The sequence below is a fragment of the Streptopelia decaocto genome (genome assembly GCF_964273445.1).
Source record: "Streptopelia decaocto genome assembly, chromosome: 1".
Taxonomy (NCBI): Eukaryota; Metazoa; Chordata; class Aves; order Columbiformes; family Columbidae; genus Streptopelia; species Streptopelia decaocto.
Genome location: NC_138663.1, coordinates 112,904,602 through 112,924,211, shown reverse-complemented (window position 1 = coordinate 112,924,211; position 19,610 = coordinate 112,904,602). Strand labels below are relative to the sequence as shown.

The 19,610-nt window shown below is 38.0% G+C and overlaps 1 protein-coding gene across 2 annotated transcripts in view; it reads right to left on the bottom strand.

Annotated features, from left to right (window-relative positions):
* Positions 1–534: 534 nt before the first annotated feature.
* The window catches only part of PRRG1 (proline rich and Gla domain 1), a gene marked incomplete at its 5' end in the record, with an annotated part of 33,410 nt that continues 14,334 nt past the window's right edge, over positions 535–19,610 (bottom strand). Inside the window, 3 exons of one of the 2 annotated variants that reach the window (XM_082045970.1) lie at positions 535–4,722; positions 12,707–12,867; positions 17,039–17,088. In XM_082045970.1, coding sequence (XP_081902096.1) covers positions 4,195–4,722; positions 12,707–12,867; positions 17,039–17,048 — 699 coding nt within the window. In that variant the 3' untranslated portion in view covers positions 535–4,194. The remainder of the gene's footprint in view (positions 4,723–12,706; positions 12,868–17,038; positions 17,089–19,610) is intronic. The other variant, XM_082045969.1, reaches the window with a different exon arrangement.

The following is a 19,610-nucleotide window of genomic DNA, read 5'->3' as shown; positions in this document are numbered from 1 at the left end:
AACCACACTCGTGCTCATGTAACACCATGATACGTACCTCCCGTTGGAATTCACCTCCATCGCAAACACGCTCCAGTCATGCGGCAAGCCACTGAAATATGCCAGGGACACATTATCCTGTTTACCAGCAGCTGACTGAGAAAGGATGACACAAAGTTTGTCTTGACTGCAATAGAGAGAGATCTTTAGTTTCCAGGAGAGATCATTACATAAGGTTTTTTCTTTTTTTTTTTTCTTTTATTTCTTTGTTCACTATTAATACATCATTCCCAGAGCTGATGCAAAATTTTGCAATCCCTTTCTTTCAAATGGCTGAAGCCAACTTCGAAGTTAAGCCCTCTGACTTAAACATTTTTTGCTACAGCGTGCTGTTTCATTTTGTTGCAACAGAGAATAATTTCTGCTTTCTCTCTGCCTGTGACTGCTATTTAGCTATGGCTACAACAAATGCTTTTTTTAAAAATGGAAAATTAAAAAAAAAAAAAAATCACAAATCTGATTTAAAATGAGCCTGAATTTTGAAAGAACATCAAGTCTACCCGCAAATAAAATTATATTTTAATTATCAAAACAATTGATTCACTGCAACTGATTAAAGTACATATAACAATGGAAATTAAAAAATTTTATTTAGCATATCCAAAAACAAATGTTACAAAAAATTTTCTATAAACATAGGCAAAAATGTTTAAATAGGATAATTTAATGTAAACCAAACCCCTTTAAAATATGCAATACTGTAATCAGAGGTTATTTACATCCAGTGAAGACAGAACAACCTTCACTAATGCTAAGTATCATCTAAGCAAATAATTAATTTCCATAGCTTCTTGAAACACCAACACTTACATTTAAGTTAGTTTTAGTAGATAAATCACCTCAGTCCTCACACAAGACGAAATTCAGTGTTATATTCAGAAGAGGGAAAGGCAATATCCTGACTGTTCATGTTATCAGTCAAGACAGTACTGTATTCAGACTTGCAAAACCTTTAGGGAGGTACAATTATTAATTTATAACATTTATTGCAGGACAATGCAATTACAGGACAGGTAAAACAACTAAGTGACCTGGAAAAAAAAGCTGTATAAAAACCCGGTACAAATTCAATTTTATTTTTCAATCAGATTAGAAAAGCCAGCCACAAACCTAAGCTATTTTCCCACATTTCACAAAGCAGAACAAAATAATCTGTAATTTGACATTATTTCAACATGGAGAAAGCTGTTCATGTCTTAGAGGAAACGCATTTGGATAATTGTCCCACGCAAGTTTTGTTAAATTATGAAATTTATTCACCAAGACATAAGTTTATATCCCACAATAGCTTTCATGCTCATGTACATGGAAAAGGCACAGCCCAATAAATTCAACTCATGGATCATTTCAGATATTTGGTTGTGGCTTTTTTGGAAAGACAAGCATCATTTTTGCATTGTACACAAAAGTATCTAGAGAATACAGAAACCTATTTAACTTAGGAGCCCAGAAACATAAAGCTGTAGTAGTGGAATATAGAGTAAAAAACAAAAAAAGAAAAAACCAGACACCAGCTCATCTCTAAACTGTGCTGCCCATGTTCAGGGGATGATGACAGCTGCTGAATGACCTAATGTGAAATGGGCGATCTCCATTTATTTGCTACAGGAAAGCCTTATAACCATATATAACAACACAAAAAAAAAAGTTACTGCTAAAACTACTACTACTGTGCTAGCAGGCACAGGAGATGCCAATATGGCATGGACATATTGAAATACCAGCTCTTTTTTGAGGTGGTTCCTTCATGTTGAGGTGAGGCACTTTGTTTTGGTAATGTCTGCCTAAAGCAGTATTATTAAGTGTTGCTCAGTATAAAACAGCTTTGACTTCTACAAGTGGTGATTCAGGACACACAAGAGCTAAAACCACTTCAACCACTTCAGCAAGATGCAAGCAATTCTTACTACAAGTGTCCAAAACATATTGTATTTATCTGCCCAATATCTATTCTAAATAATAAAGATAAACAAGAGTTATCTTTTTGACAGCAGTTTGGTCTGGAGTTCATCCATTAACTCTAACACAACTTGCTTCAGCAACTAAACATCCCAGTAGACAACTTAAGCAGCCTACTCCTTGCCAAAAATTAGACCACAAAATTAATCATAAACTTCTTACTTCATTTGTCAATACATTATATCAAATTCTTACACAGGTGTGCAAATACACATTTATGACCGTACATTTCTTTTCAGCAGCTTTCTGTAAAATCCCTTAGGGAAAAGATGAGCCAAGCCCCCTTGAGCTGGCAGACACCAGCACACATCTCAGACATTAACAGCAATTTCAAGTGGATGGCACTGGGCATTTCATTTGGGGTCTTTGAACAACATACAGTTGGGATTTCTGCAGTGAGAAAGCCAACACACAAGTCCTCCAGGGCTAAATACATCTCAATTAGTGCTAATTGGTGAGTAGAACACAGAATAATACTAAAGCTAATGCCACCTAATGCTACCTTAGTGTAGGGGGAAAAGAAAACTGAAATGGATATTCACAGGCTAAACTGAGCAATGAATTTTTAAATCAAGGTGGGAAAAAAAAATTGCCACACTACAGCTTGCACCAGCTTAACTGTCATCAGTGGCTAAACAGGCTGGTTGAAATTCCGTACAAATCTCTGTTCTAACTTGCACCAAGTCTGACAGAAATCCACATGTCTTCAGCCTCAAAGAGTCACTCCAGACTAACGCTTGGGGATGTGCCTGCCTTGTGTTCTCAGAAATGCAACACGGTGGGGCCTCACAGTTCTGCCCTAGATGAGGTGGGCTCTGCAGCTCACAACTGGAAAGCACAGAGCCAGCCTGGACCAACATGCTAACAGCACCTCTTACCCCCACAAGCACCTCTAACCTAGGAGCTGTGAAGAAAAGGCTCGTGTAACTGGGAATGGAGTGTGCTTTAAGAATTCATGTCATGGATAAAAGCACTATATTGTTCTTACAAACAATGAAAAAAGTAAGTAGTTTTATTTCAATATAACATACTGTTAACTTTTGCGACAGAAGCACCTTGTTGGAATGGAGAAGCAATAAATACATTTCTTGTTGAAAAAAAGGCGTCTATATTCTCTGCAGAGGACTTCCACAGCCCCCAATACAAGGTGCACACACGGTACATATAAGTATGCAAGATGAAAAAGAATATCAGGATTTGAGTAAGGGGTTTTTATTTCATAGTTGGGAAAAAAAAGTCACACACACTGAATGCTTTTCCTTTTTTTCTTTTTAAAAAGGAAACTAACACCTTTGGGCTTGTGTTTATGGGTAATATCCTGGTTCCAGTGAAGACTATGGTAGGAAGACTATGATCAGGACTTCATCCACTCTTGAGTATCTCAGTATTTCATTATTTACCATTGCATGAACTTTCAAGTTCTTAAGTTAACATATTATGCACACTTCTCACTTCTAGAATACACAAGTAAAAACAGTCAGGAAAACAGAGAGGAAAGGCAGAACACAGACAAAAAAAGTACACTCTTAAATTCACTGATTAGTATCTTGAATTGTCAGCTTCTGGAAATTTACAGAATTTTGAGCTGTAATAGCAAAAGCTTAAGAATACGTTTCTTCTGCTAGGACTCTGAAATTATTGCTAGTGAGCCAGCATACTCTAATGAGACACTGGTTTGAACACAGAGGCATTCTGCTCTCAGCCTTCCAAGGGCCCAGGATAGGATACAGCATATAACAAAAATTCAAGTGAGAAAAAGGAACCAATCAGACAAAAGGCAATACTGCAAAATCAGTCCCCTTCAGTGTAAAAAACTATCTAAAATGTTGCTTAAGGATTCCCTATTCCAGGCAATTCTGACAGTCTACAGTGAGAAAGGGGAGGGGAACTCCACAAATTTTTGCGGGGAATGTGGGCAACGTTCAGAATGAAACAAGTGACGTGTCTCAAGGCAGAGGTACTTTTGAGAAGTATGACAGAGCACCACACTTGTACCTGCAATACACTCTCAATACAGTATCTTTTAAGACCTGCTGTAGGAGAAAAAAATCCCAAATCCAAAGAACAAGTGAATCTAAACCAAAGGTGAAGTTCATTGTAAAAGTCCATTAAATTACCGAAATGCATAATAAGCCAAGATAAAGTGCTACAAAATGATTAGTAATTTTTTTTAAAGTCCATACGATTCTTCTTGCTTTACTTAGTACTGCTGACAACAGGAGTTAGTGCAATTGCAACTGCACTTGCTGAACTGGAATTCACAATGTCTTCGTATTGCGGGGGTGGATCTAAATGTTGTTCAGTTTCGCTTCTTATACTGACTTCACCAGTGGCTTCCTCATATGAAGGAGGAGGATCACAGTTTGAGAACCTTGTGGAAATTGAGTCTGACCGTCCATCCATATAGCTTAGACCTCCTGGAGAGAGCCCACTGACTTCATACATTTCGTCCTGTGGGGAATGAACAATGCTGAGAGGCGGCGGAACGGGACCTCTGCCATCAGCCACAGCACCATCACCCATGGCTTCGTGGGCTCCCCTATGCATGTACACGGACTGTCTACGCATTTTCTTTTTAAATAGGCATCTCCATATGACAAAAATGACAATGAGGATAATAAAAAGGCCAATGATTAATGGAAATGCAAGGTAAAATGAATACCAGTTATGTCCTGTGTTACTTTCTCCCTGAAGTCCATTTTTGTAGGCTTTCCAGAACTCCTTCTAGAAGAGCAAGACAGGATAAGTCAGAAACTACAACACAGTCAAAAAAAAAAAAAAAAAAAAAATCACATCAAATTGTTTTAAATGAATGAGGAAAAAAAAAGGCATTTCAAATACTGATGATTAAAATAAGAACTGGTATGGATAAGCACACACAATAGACTTTCAAATTTTCTTCTGATGTGGTTAGTGATACAAAAGGGTATCTCTTTTTTCTAGCCCAATTCCTCGCTGCTTTTAAGATTCCTGTACCTGCATTTAATATTTACAAACCTGCAGCACAGACAGGAGTAGGTAAGAAATCTAATCAGCATGCCTGTCAGCTACTTGGTGGATCAAAATTTTCAGCATCACTCAAAGTAAATTTTAGGGTTTTGTTTGTTTTAAAATTATAATAACTTAGTAATACAATTTGACAGGGAAATACTGTTTTGGAATGACATACCATTTTGGCAAAGCACAACTAAGTTTTACTGTCATCTCCTAATTTAGACTTCTCCCACCCTTTGGCTCATATAGCAATTGTTGTCAGCTTGTTTTGAGTTGATTCAGATCCTCTCTTTATAGCTAAAAATTGCTTCAGTAGTATAAGACTATTACACAGCTTATTATATTGTAGAAATTTTGACAATACAGCTACAGATAAATGGAACAGAAAGTGAAAAGTGAAAATATGAGCAAGGGAAAACAAAGATGAAGGTGGACACCAGTACTTGAAAGTATTCTTTGCTATATTAATATGCACAAGCAGGAGTACAAAGATCATGTCATCATTCAATTTTCTCTGCAGTGAATACAATGAAAAACTAGTACAAAGAAAAGCACACCCTGCCTCAAAAAAGTGGTCATCCTCACCTTTAAGGTCTTTCCTACTAAGAAACACTTCTATTGTGTTTTATAGCTATGTATAACTTAAGAAAAAAATATGAAAAAAACATTCCAAATCCATGCCAGAAACTCTAAATTCTTTAATTTCCTTTAAAAATACAGAGATCTGACCCACTCATATTCACATCATCATCTATTTTAAATGACAACATGCATCTCACATGCAAGTATTTATAAAATACTGACCAAGTAAAATTGATACGGTCATTGCACTGTTATTAGTAAGTTATCTATGCAGGTTTCAGACTGACTTTGTGTACACACAAGGCAGATCCACAAATTTTCCCAGTTCAGAATTGCTGCCACATGATCAGCATTAAACGGATAGAGCCACCAAACGGATCTCAGAGGTAGCGTGAGTCCAGAAGCACCACAGCCCCTCTAATGTGGAGGCTAAGCTTGCCCTGTGCAAAGCCAGGACGAGGACACCACAGGCAAAGCACGTGTTCACAACACTCTAGATCAGAATTTACTAAGGTTAAAAGCAATGCAATGTGCATGAAACAACTGGCTATGATGTAGTTGTTGTGTGGCTTTTTTAAATGATCAGTGCAGTTGTTTTTATCCCTATACTTACTGCAAGTTAAAAAACAAACAAACAAACAAAAAGAAGTCTCTCTTAATTCCTATGGCAAACCAGGATCAGGTGTTTTTCCTAAATTCCAAGGCTTGACACCAAAGCAGGTCACCACAGTGCCCCTTTCATGCAAACCCAGGTCCAAGTCATCTAAGCTAAGTCAGGTAGCCTTGACTTCAAACAAAGTAAGCAAGTCTTGGAAGATGCAATAACCTCTCTAGCTGCTTCTCTACAAGGGCCTTCCTTGATGCAGTTCTACAGTTCCAGATCAACTGTGCTGACTTCAGAAAAACATTTAAGGGGAAAAACTGACAGTGAAAAATTAAATGAGCTGCACAACGGAGAACTTTTGGGATCTCTGCATGATAAAAACCAAATACCCTGCCTCTCCCCATCAGATCAGGTGGGTGTCAGTCTCTTTTCCCAAGTAGCAAGTGATAGGAAGAAAGGAAATGGCCTCAATTTGCAACAGGGGAGGTTTAGATTTCATTTAGGAAACACTTCTTCCCAAAAGGGTTGTCAGGCATCCGAACAGGCTGCTCAGGGATGCGGTGGAGTCACCATCCCTGGAGAGGTTTAAAAGATGCATAGATGAGGCTCTTAGGGGTATGGTTTATAGGTGGATGTGGCAGGGTTAGGTTAACGGCTGGACTTGATGATCTTAAAGGTCTTTTCCAACCAAAATGGTTCTAAGATTCTACGATCAGGGAACTAGGGAGATCTGTTACATATTACCTTTCCAACTGGTTTGAATACAACTACCTAGATTCTTCAGTATTCTCAACTGAAAAAGCAGAAAAAAGATTCATTAGCACTAACTGCTATTATTTGTGCTGGAACCAAGCTTCCCACTTCACTGTTCTGGCAGCCTCAACAGCAGTAAAGGAATAAAATGGTACAATGTATGTTTTCAAGGCCAAAGTTGCAAAGATTTACTTGAAAGTAATCAAATATACTGGGCAAGGCTGTGTCATTTTAAAGAATCTGTGGAAGAGAAATGTAGTTTTGATAAAAAAGAAGAAATCACACTTTTCCCTTAGCAATATATTTTGTATTGCAGACTGCAGAGGAAATGCACCCTTTCCAATGTAAGGGCAGTAAGTTGTGACTGATACTTTAGTAATGTTTCCATGTTACTTTAACTCAGCTGTATCTGCTGGAGAAAATGTCTCTCTACCTTTTTCGGAAAGCTGAAATACCATCATCTCTCCTTGTCACTCTGCAACATGGTAAAGCAGCAGAAAAGCTGATTTCCCAGAGTGGCAGGCAATTAGTTCTGAATGGGGTATGTGGGTGTGTGGGAAGTTGATGGTGTAGCCAGACAGGTACATAAAGAGCTTAAGGTAAAGAGTTTAAAGTGCCTTAAGGATGAAAGTAGTTTAATGCCCGCTTCCAATTGCATGCAAGGCAAAGAAAATCCCAAGACATACACACCCCTGTCAAAAATTACAGTGCTTCACATCTAAAGCAATCTTGCAGAGACAGAGGAATAAAATTCAGCACACAGGTGAAAAATCCTAAGAAACACACACTTGTTCAGTCATTAAAAAACGAGCTTTCTTTAAATTTTCCTCTTTGTGGGGGAAAAAAGACAACAAAAACCAACCAAACCCACCAAGACCAACAACAACAAAATCTCCAAACCTACAAAACCCCACCAACAAACAACTTAATAGTGTACTAAACCAAGTGTTTCTGGCTTGCATTTCTGCAAGCCAAATCTCAAAGAGAAGCACAAAGACTGTTAGTTCCAGACTAACAGAAACGACAGGAACTGCAGGAAACTAACACTCCAGGTTCAAGCTGCGCAGCTGCCAAGCAGCTCCCGGCTGTAACGTGAGAGCACAGGAGGAGGACAAGGCACCTGGTCAAAGTCAAATCAAGCCAAACAAAACCATGGAGAATGGGGATGAATTTACACAGTGCAAAGATTTGTACAGACTGCTACAAAAAAAAAAAAAAAAAAAAAAAAAAAAAAAAAAAAAAAACCACCAAAAAACAACAAAGCAAAAAACAACAAAAACCCACCCCAAACACCAAGAGTGGGAAATACTGAACATCTAGGAAGTAACTGTAGAACTCATATAGAAAGTTAAAGAGTAATTTAAAAGTCGGAAAACTCACAGCACAAACACCCCTTCTATAGTCGCTGGTCTCTTAAACCAACAACAAATAGGACTTTCTTTCTACTTGACAAAATGATTAACTCGTGATTTATGAAAAGGACACTCCAGTAATCATTTACCCTTGAGCACTGTACAGCTGGGAATACCAGGCGAATATGCCTTAAAAGGCTGAAAAGCTAAGTTAAGCAGGCCACAGAATCAGATAACTGCAATGGAAGAGACTTAGAAAACATCTAACACGTAATCCCGCCAAGAACTACTTTTCTGCTTGGGCAAATCCAGTTTGAAATAATCAAAAGGCATTCTCAAGGGCATCCCACACAAAGACAGTTACAGCCAATTTGCCAGAATTTTGTTTCCCTTTTATTTCTAATACTTCTCAGAACAGAGTCAGCATCAGTCAACTGGATCTGAATGCTGAATCAAATAAGGGATTCACATGAAAGTTAAAGAGACTTGCACCCTGCTGAGAATTTCAGCCTTTCAGGCCTTTACTGCATTTGGCAGCATTGTCAGCCTCAAATTATTCTTGGGCAATTGTCTGACTTGTTTTAAAGGTAGACTAGTAATATGCCAGTCAGAAGACTGCTTGGTATTCTGTAGGTAGAGGACACGAACAAAGCGTTAATAGGAAGTGAGTGTACCTGCTACACTGTTTTCTTCTGTCTGCCCTCAGTTTCAGGTGTCAGGAAAGATTCACCTCTTCTCTTCTGGGTATTTATCCAGCATCCATAATTAGACACAGACTGATGCTAGAGGTCTTATTTGATGACATCATTTTAGATCTGGTGCTGACAAGTTCTGAGCTGCTTGCTAAGCTTTTCAGTGGTTTGTTTTGCTAGAATAGAGCTATACAGATAACCTTGCACTTTCTGTAATATTTAAAATTTGCGGGAAATTTGAAATGAAAATAAAGATCTGTGACTTATAGCTTTTAAAATCTTCATGCAGTATAATTAAAAAAATAGTTAATGGAAATAAAATTAATATCAGTGCTCTAATCACACCCAGATACTTTGCACAATAACCTTTGAACAAAACTTTGAGTCTCCCAACAACCTTTGACAACTGACCACATGTAGTGCTGCCTGCAGGCTATATGTACTACAAATAAGCAGCTTTACTAGATCAGACCTAGGGTTCACCTAATCCATTACCTTCTCTCTGACAACAATCATTAGAGACTACTGAAAGAAGAGTTCAGCCATAAGCAGGCAGTGATACTCCCCCAGCTTCCACATATTCGTACTTCAATAATTTACTTCCATTAGCAAAAGCTGACCCCTTTTATTTAAGGGTCCCAGATTGATTTATCTTCCATTCATTTATATCATTGTTCTCTAAACCTACCTAACCTTTTAGCACCTGAGACATCCTTGTGGCAAGGCTGTTCACAGCTCTGTTATCTGTGGTGAACAGAGATACTTCTATTTGCTTTGAACCTGCACCTTCTTGTTTCCTTTGAGACCCTCTTGGCTCCCCTGTCAGAAGGATGGCAAGTAACTGATCTCAGTTCAACCTTCATGATCCTCACAGACATCATCACGTATTCCCCAATTTAACACTTTTTCCAATCTATTGTTGTCTTTTCATATCTTGGTCAATTGTCTCACTTCTCTGGTCCTCTGGTCTGTCCTCAGCCACTAATTTGCTTTTTAGGACAACGGGAGGTCAGAGCTGTACATGGCACATTCAAGATACGAGTGTGACATAATTACATTTTCCATTTTGATCCCTATTCCTTTCTTCGGATTCTTGGCACTCAGGTTTTTATTTTGTTTTGTTTTTGTTTGACTGCTGTACATTAAATTCAAGTCTTCACAGAGTCAAATTTAGAACTTGTTTCCGAGTTCAGTTCAGAGACAATCTCATATATAATGACTATTCCCTTTTCCCCTGTGTGCATTACACTAGTCAACACTGAATTTCATATTCTATTTTATCCACAAAGTCCTGCAAATCTTCCCTGTTTGCTCTAGCCTTTACTAACATAGTATTATTATATTTATAATTAACTTTGCCATTTTAAATAATAATTCTGAAGCTATCAAAATTCTCAAGCCCACACAGTATTAAATGTATTCAATATTTCTGTGACAGCTATTGCACATACACTCAGCATACACAATACTAACTTCCAAGAAAAAACTCATGCATCAAAAATAACCTGAGGGATCTGCTTCATATTGTTTTAATATTATAATTCCAAATGTTGCGCACCTCCCCAGAAGACTGCAGAAAAACAAAGAACGAAGTGGACAAGATAAAAAATATGAAGCGAGAGATTACACAAAACAAAGTTATGATGAGATAAACAAGCTACAGACCCTATTTTAATTCCAGTCTATATATTTAATTCCAGTCTATCTATACTATGAAATCACTGCATCTTTGTTACTCTCAATGTACTGTACCATGATCCTAATCTACTACATTAATTTCCTTCCCCTGGGATGCAGAAGTTGTGTCTTACTAAGTGGCTGTAAGGATGGATACCGCTGGGGGACAATAGACTAAACAAAGCCTAAGTAACTGAGGTTGGTCAGGCATGACTGCATATTAGCAGAGCCCAGCCCATTAGCAAGCTACCAACAACAGAATAAAGCAGCTCTGCAAAAAGCATCTTTTCCACTGTGTCACAAAGGTTGTGGCAAGAGCAGAAATGTAACTATTTCTATTGTACTGTTTCCCAAATATCTCCACAAGGGAAATTCTATCTACCAAAACAAAATGTTCCTAAATGGGGGAAAAGAAGCCAAAGTGAGAGGTACTGTGTTTAGGATATGCTTTCTCTAGTGACTTGAACTTCCTGTGCTACTTAAGCACAAGTGATACTGTGTTTGAATTTTACAGAAGTAGTGTCATTGTAGACATTATTTTTAATTACACAATGAGCTATCATTAGGAATGGCCACACCAAACCAGGTTTGGAAGGTAAAAAACAGGTGTGTGCATGCACTTTAAAGCTTCGGAAAGGTCTGAAGAGACATTGCACATCTTTCTACTTCATTTTAATAAATCAGGAAGTTCTCATTCCAACCTTGCCCACCTCCCCAAGTATGACCTCCAATAAAAAGATGCCAAGAACTTCAAACGTTCAGTATGCCTTTACAATAATGTAGCTATTTTTTGACGCACAGCTCAGCCAGTGAAGAGTGGAATGCACCACCTGTGCAGATTCTGAAGAAATCTGCAACACCACCCATGCCACTTCATCCAGTAACTTATTGCCCTGGCAAGTACAATTTCCCTGTGCAAAAACACACAAGGGATAGAAGCTTTTTTTGAAGATAAGTTCTCCGAGTCATGTTTTCTAGCACCTGTTTTTCACTCTCAACTGATTCTCAAATTCAGCCCTAATTGCATCCAAGTCTGCCTTGAATTAAAAAAAAAAAATATTATAATTCTTGACTGTATTGCATTAAACAGGTCAGATGCCACCATCCAAAACCTGTGTGCTGTTTTTATTTGTTGGAGAGGAATCTGAGATATGCTGGGTATGATGTGCAGCTATGGTTGCAGAGCCATTAGCCCACAAGCTTCTTTTAATTAGTGAAGCCAATAGACTTATGCAACAATTCTGTGTGGGCAGTAACTGCTTCATTCCTATCAAGTTAATGTATCACTGCCCTTGCATAACACACACAGTAGCACTGAAACTGTTGTTCTTTCCATATTTTACATCACTGCGGCTTAACAATACTCTCTGGGATCTCGCAGATTTTAGCTTGAAGAAGGTCACTAGTCTTTCCTTATTTTTAGACTATTAATAGTCTGAGCAATGAACACTTTGGCCAGCTACACAAGCACCTGGGATTCAAAGGGGTATTTTAAATGGCAAGCTTTTTGAGTTGCTCACTCACTTCTTGTAAACATATTCAATACACAAGTTATTCCACAAAGAATGAGATAAGTGAAGACTTGTGCCCTCTGCTTCTACATATGCCCCATAAAAATCCCAATTCCATAATTTTTTCCAAGCAAGACAACTGCATTTGCGATATCCAGGTCAGACTTAAGTGTGTGATGACAGGAGAATCAGGCACAGGCTATTTGGGTCAACGGTGCTGCCAAATAGACAACAGTTTTGCCCATCTTTTCTCAAGCTGGGTTATTAATTCATATTCCTTCTCTTCCCAGCTGCCCATTTTTACAACACTTAAGATAACACTTTGAGACTTCTACGCCCTTCAAATTCAGTTTAAATGGGATTAAGGATTCAAAAGTTATTGCTGTGCAGTCTATCCATCCCCATTGTACACCTTATTTGCTTAAAGAAACAGGTGAAAAAGAAAAATCTAAAGTAATGTTGGAAAAAACACAAGCATTCAGCACACCCCAAAATTTACTATTGATACACACCACATATTCTTAAATACACACCAAAACATACCGTTTTTTCCTCATTTTCAAATGCTTCTCTTGCTTCTTCATAGCTACAGATTTCTTCTTTGCATTCATGTTCTATGTCACCTTGCTTTAATTCTTCCAAAAATGTGTTGGCTCTTGGGTATCTTTTTAACACAGAATTGGCTTTGTCCTCTGTTAAGAACACTGAATAAGAGAAGAAACAACACAGGTCAATTCTAAAATAGATATCCAAAACCTCATGCTGAAACTGCTCAAAGAAAATGTTCTTTTGAGGCATAAAGAGCTTTTTCAAAGTCCTCCCCTTTATTTAATATGATAAAAGGGCTTTCCTAGTTTTACTCACTGTCCTAAGTAGTTGGGCCTACAATTTCAGTAGTTATTGCTCATAAATGTGATGGACCTCAATTCAGCATCACAGCCAGGTATGCTTAAACGAGATTGAAGCTGGTGCCTAAGAGTGCTCAGAAGAGTCAGGCACGTGCTCAGCTCAGGCGATTTCTTGAACTGACACAGAACAAACAAATCCCGCTTGTGAACATCCAAAAACATATTTGCCGATGCCTGAGGGCATCACAGCCAGAATGTTCTGAAGTTTTTGATATTAATATTTATGACTATTACCCAGAGTCATACACACCAGAACGGCTTGCATTTATCAAAGTTTAAGTCTGTGAGTTTTCTTAAGCAATTCTGAAGCAGACTTGTTTCCTTTACTCCAGAAATGTCAACGCTGAAATAGTGATCCTTTTGGAGGTGTGGGGGTAAGTAGCCTCCTTTCCTTTTATTTTCTTGAATCAAACACAAATCCTCACCTTATTTGATGAATCAAATAAAACAACCCAAAAAGACAACCAATTTTCCAACATAGGTATTCTTCATTTGTTTTCCTTAGTTTTCTGTACAAAGAAGAGAGCTGGAAGCAACCTCTTCCGATGTTCCAGCTTTTCTTCAAACTCCCTGACCAAATGATTTTACACAGTAACATGCAGCAACTGGAATACTCCAAAACCCAGCAGACTGAATTACCCAGGAGGTACATCTGCAGTGAATAATGCAGAAATTCTCCAGATATTTCAGGTCAGGAAGAAAGAACATCACGTCACTATAACACTGTTCTTGGCCTCTCAGTGCCAGCAGGAGTGGCTAATAATTCAATGCACTGCCATATTAATACACAGCTATCACTTTCCTGACCTAGTCAATAATTTCTGCATTAGTTCATTTACAACTAGTGTGGGACCACTGATATGCTATGAAGACAAACTCTCACTATGTGCTGAAGGACAGAGACTGCCTGGTTTATGCAATGGCTTATCTATAATTTTATAAGAATCAGTTTCTGGTGTTTGAGTTTCCTCTCCTCCCCTCCCAATTTCCTTAATCATCTGGTTTCGAATATTTAAAAGGGAGGGCAGCAAGTCTACAAAGATGGTCACTACACTTCTGCTTTCTCATAAGACATGTGGCATTTTGCAGCAGTGAGGCTACTACCATAATTAGGCTGATCTACTTTAATTGAATTGTTTAGTCTCTGTGGTATGCTTTGCTGTAAGTCATTAGACAGTCATCTTCCGTTTGCAAAGGATTAAATCAAGATTTGAAGATTAAACTCTAAAACACCAGTCACTCCTATACTTCCAGTTGAATACATGTGGTACATACATGCACCACACAAATTACACTACACATGATGTTACCAGAGGTTCGGTGTATACAGGTCTAAAACTGCACCTATTGCAATTTTGGTTTTCTACAGCACCACAGGTGAGCACAAGGGTATCTCCTGTTGTGTAAGTTCACTGACTAAATACCATAGAAATTAATATTAAAATTATATCTTCAAAAAGGAAAGAAAAAAAAAGGATGGCTTCTTTCAATTTCCCGCACAATTCCCCTTACTCCTCTCTAGGCATGAAGAAGTCAGTTTCCTTCAACATGCCTCAGTGATCACCTAAACATGATGAGATGAAGGACCTGTGCACATCAGGAAGCCATCATCCAGTTATGCACAGGGATGGACCACCAGTGCTCTCCTACTGCTCACCAGCTCCTCCTGGGGATATTCCTGAAGCAAAACAAGCTACAGCCCAGACACTCTTAAGAGCACCTATATGTGGAGTCACCAAAAAGTAGATAAATTAGTGCTATAAATCGAGCTTCCCTTCCTTCCGCAGATGAAACCTAGGGAATTTCATTTCACAGCTGGAAATCATCCCTGGAAAGAGCAACAAAAGAAATTACGACAGGTTTGTACTGGTTGCAGAGGGAAAAGAAATGAAGAAAATGCAGGTAGCTGAGAACACCCTGATTTAAAGATTCTGGCCCTCAGAAACAACATGCAAATCTTTGTTTCTCCATGCACTTTCCAATTTACCAAAGAAATAAACTGAAAACAAAGGTTTAAAAGCTAGTATGTTATGAAATATTATGTTTGATACACATTGGGATGAGTTTCTAGGTAACAGTGTAGTTTTCCAAAGAGAGCTAAGCAGGCATTTCTGCTTCAAAATGCATTGACAAAGAACAGCAAAACATTAAAAAAATTCAATATTCAAGAATAGCAAATATATGACTATCTATAAAAACCAACTTTTTTATCTAGCAATTCCTATCCAGAAAGTGTCTCCCTTCTCTTGCAATACAGTACAGAGAATGTCTACAGAGACAAAAAAAGCCCACCAAGAAAAATAAATCACACCCTATGTTCATACTGAATTTATCTGATATATAATGATCTATGATTAGTCCAGACTTGGAACAGCTTTTGACCCTGCAAGGCTGGAAAAAAATGAAGTATATGAATGTATTTGTTTTGCTTTGACATTTTTAAAGCTCTGCACACTCCTAATGACTTTAAATCCTATAGAAAAATCAATACAAATGTAGCAAGAAAACAAAAAACATACACCGATCAAAGCAATCTTGATGGAGATACTGATTGAAATACAGTGATTTAATGAGAATCGGTCATTGCCTGATGAATCCTATAAAAAGAGATAATGGAACCATATTGCAGAAACTACTTTGACTTCTTAGTATTCCACGACCATCATCACAGACATCCAGTCATAATTGCACAGGACTGTGTAAAAAAAACGCTTTCAGTTGGATGCCCACCTAGCCAATCTACAGCGCAGCTGAATTCACTACAGCTGTTACTATGGAGCTGAAGATTATCAGGGAAGAATTGCATGTGGCAAGAATAAAGTAATGAAGCAAGATAAAACTTGTTTTTTCACTTTGTTACAGAGATTAACTAGCAAATACAAGATAAAGGAGAAAAATCAAAATTATGATTTTGGCATTATGTAAGATAGACACAGAAACAAATAAGTTTTTGTAGAATATAGATGAAGACACAACTACCGAACTTAATGCATTTGCATACATATTTCTTCAGACATACTTATGCTCTGTGTGTAACTGTAATCCTTGGCTTTTAGCAAGTTTTATGCATCAGAGAGCTACAAAAAAAAAATCATTCCAAAGTCTTAGTTTCATGTGCTATCATTGAAGAAAGTAAAGAAAGATCAATCTATTATACATTCTCTGGAAGAACCGTCTGCCATCATAATAGTGAACAGATACTCTAGCAAGGTGAAAAACCAGAATCAGAAGGAGACAAGGAAGGACAGGAGAGGATAAATACATCTCAGCCTGCCAGCTGAAGCTGTCACAGGCAAAGAAAACAGACTTCAGGTATTTAGTGACAGAAGGAACAGGGAGTAGCAGCGTGGGAAAACTATTCTGAGATACAGAGTGCTGCCGAAGCAAAGCCCAGAGCATCCTCAACACCAAAACGAGCTCTACTGAGACCACTGTTGAGGCTGCCTTTTTCTCACTCATAACCAACACCCAAACAGATTAAAAAAAAAAAACCCTAAATACTAGAAATAAACATTACATTTTAAATGTGAGGCTGCAGCTACTGATAAATTTGAATCTTTCTATAAGTGATCTTAATAAAACTATTTGGTTTGCATAGGGCAGAAGGGAGAAAAATGATTTGAGCATTTACTTATAAAGCTTAAAAAGCGACTTCTGCTCTGAGAATCTGGAGTTACTGGGACAAGCTTATGGGCAGTTAAAACTAAAGTACTCCACAAATGAGTCTGTGATGGTTATTATGGTCTGCATATAATACCTCTGTCAGAACAGTATTATGATTCCCGTTCAGTTTAGTGTAGGCGAAGATCTGCATCATATGTAACAACAAAACCAGTTCAATTGCAGAGGACATTTTTTGTGCAAGCTGATTGGGATTTTGAAAAGAGGACAGTTTTGGGATGTGTTAATGCCCACTTCAAAGGGAATAATAGAGAATGCATACTCATCACTAAGTTAACAAACTTACCACTATCCATGATGATTACTGTCAAGGCAGGGAACTTGCAAATATCAAGTCTGTAAACAAAAGAGGAAAACATCCTGTTGAGTCTGTGAATTATGATGAACTTGCAAAAGTTTCTCTTGATTCTCAAATATTGTTATAAATATATCAGTACTGGAAACCCTGTGACCAAGATTAATTCCTCATTTGAGTTGTTCCACTACTGCATGCAGACTAATTTCAGTAGTATACGAATACAATCCAAAAAAAGATTACTCTTGTGAAATGGTGAACGTTTTAACCTTTTTCAAAATTTTCCATATTTAGAACATGCAAAAATGCTAATATGAAACAGAAGGTGTGTATAATTTTAAACAAATCTGCAACCTGTTTTACCAAATTGAACTTGAAAGGTATTACATCCTCCACTGCAATTACTTATACCTTATCTTAGACTTAAAATGACTCTGCAGAGATCAAGTCAACCCATTATCTTTAACCTATGGATCAGATTTTTTGAAATCACAATGAACGCAATCAAATTAATTTAGAGTCTGCTACTGATTAAAACAGGATGCCTGTATAAAGTTCAAGGGCAGAACAAGACCTGCGATTTGGCAAAGGAACTTGCAATACATGAGAGAAAACCAACCTGCCCTACAAGAACTTATGTGTAGTTCAGAACTCATCTTGGAAAGAGAACAGACATGAGATGCTCTAAGTCAAGAAAGTGCCTGAAGCTCAGTGCACCCACCAAGCATAGAGCCAAGAAGAACTGCATCTGAAAGCAGGAAGAGTAGTTTGAGGGGTTCTTTTAACCTCTTTTCAGTTTCTCAGAGTCTTTGCCAGTACACAAAAAGAAAATAAAAGCTTTCAGCAAAGTACGAGAAAGGTGAAGCTGTCTAACCAAGCTGGTAGAACACCATGAGGTAAAAGTTGTTGGTGTTTTGTTTTCTTTTACTAATAAATTACCTACTCTTAAAGGTTAGCATTAGTTCTACTTCAAAGGCCAGGTTACACATCAACGTGTCATACCGCACTAATGTCCTCACTCTCCATATAAACAAAACCTTATAAGCAAGCCTCTCTGTAAAAAAGTGATAACTATGCACAAAGGGGGAAAGTCAACATTTCCAGCACAACCCGTCCAACACTGTAATTCATCATGCAAGAGCAAACTGCTGTACTTGTAACTCCTGACGAAGTTAATGGAACTCTATAAAGGCATCCCAGTCTGCTAACAAAATTGTAGGACTGGGACTACAGGACATGTAAAATGGAGGAGTAAACTGATTTTCAAGTAAGTACATCAAGCCTCTGTAAACGTAAATAAATGTGAATAAACAACAGATACTAAAGCACTTTTAAATCTCATCACCCCAGTATTTAGCTTCTCATTACTAAGTATTATAGGGTAACAGGAGCAGAGAGCTTAAAAAAGTCTTCAGAATATATATAACCTCTTTTATTAGCCTAAATTTTTCTTAGCAGACTATGCTGTGCAAAGACAAAACCACCTTTGCCACTTGTTTCTTGAATAAAATTAAAGTTAGTGTCATTTTCTGTGTAGTCACACTGTTACAACCCAAATATCTGCACAGAAGAAATCTTCAAGCTCTACCTACTGGGAATTGTGGTGGAAACATGGGGATTCAGGTGCCTCCCCCACATTATGGAGATTTTCCACCAAGAGCAGCGAGCGACTGCCCAGGAGCACAAGTGCTGCCTCGGCACCTGGCACAAGGTGATTGGTACGTCATGATCTTTGGGAATAAACATCAGAATAATGACATACACAGACTGGGAAATCAGGGGAAATGTGGAAGAGAAGAAGAAAAACAAAAACCACCGCACAAAAGGGAAAACACCTTTTATTTTCTTCAGTGGAAATTAAAGCAAGTACATTACAAGCTAGTGACAAAATAAAGATTTGCTGAATTAGCAAAAACCCCACAAATTACATTTCTCTTCACCCTTCCGACATTATAAAATACAGCTTTCCAGAGCTGTGCTACAGAAACTTCCCTTCAACAATCTACATCAGATTCTTACACCAGTTAAAAATATTTAGAGCTCCCTGGAACTAATTACATCAATTTTCCTACAAATGTGTGTTGGTTTGTGCTCTCCTGCCTTCTCTCTCCATATCTCTCCAAACCTTTTCATTTCCAAGCTCCCACAAAACATTGCTAGTGTCCAGCTACGACACCCAAATACTAACTGGGCAGGAGGCTGATAAAGGACACCAGCAATGGTCACCCTGCCACTACATGGCCATTACACTCACAGAACATACTCCCCCAATGCAGAGGAACAACTTGGGTCTTTGCCCTCTACTTAACTGTCCCTTTCCCTAAAGGGAAGTAAGTTAATTATGTTTTGGTCCTCTACTCTCCAGTAGTCGGTTCAAACTGACTAAACAGTTTAAAGCTTGTTTGAAAGAAGGGACCAAGCACAGACAAGTACATACATATTTTTTTATCTTCATAAACCAGCTAATAAAACTGAAGAGGGCTGGCGACACTACAAGAACATCTTGACTTGCTACTGACTCATTTATTCCTCTACCCGATTCTTTATTTATTTTTCTGCTTTT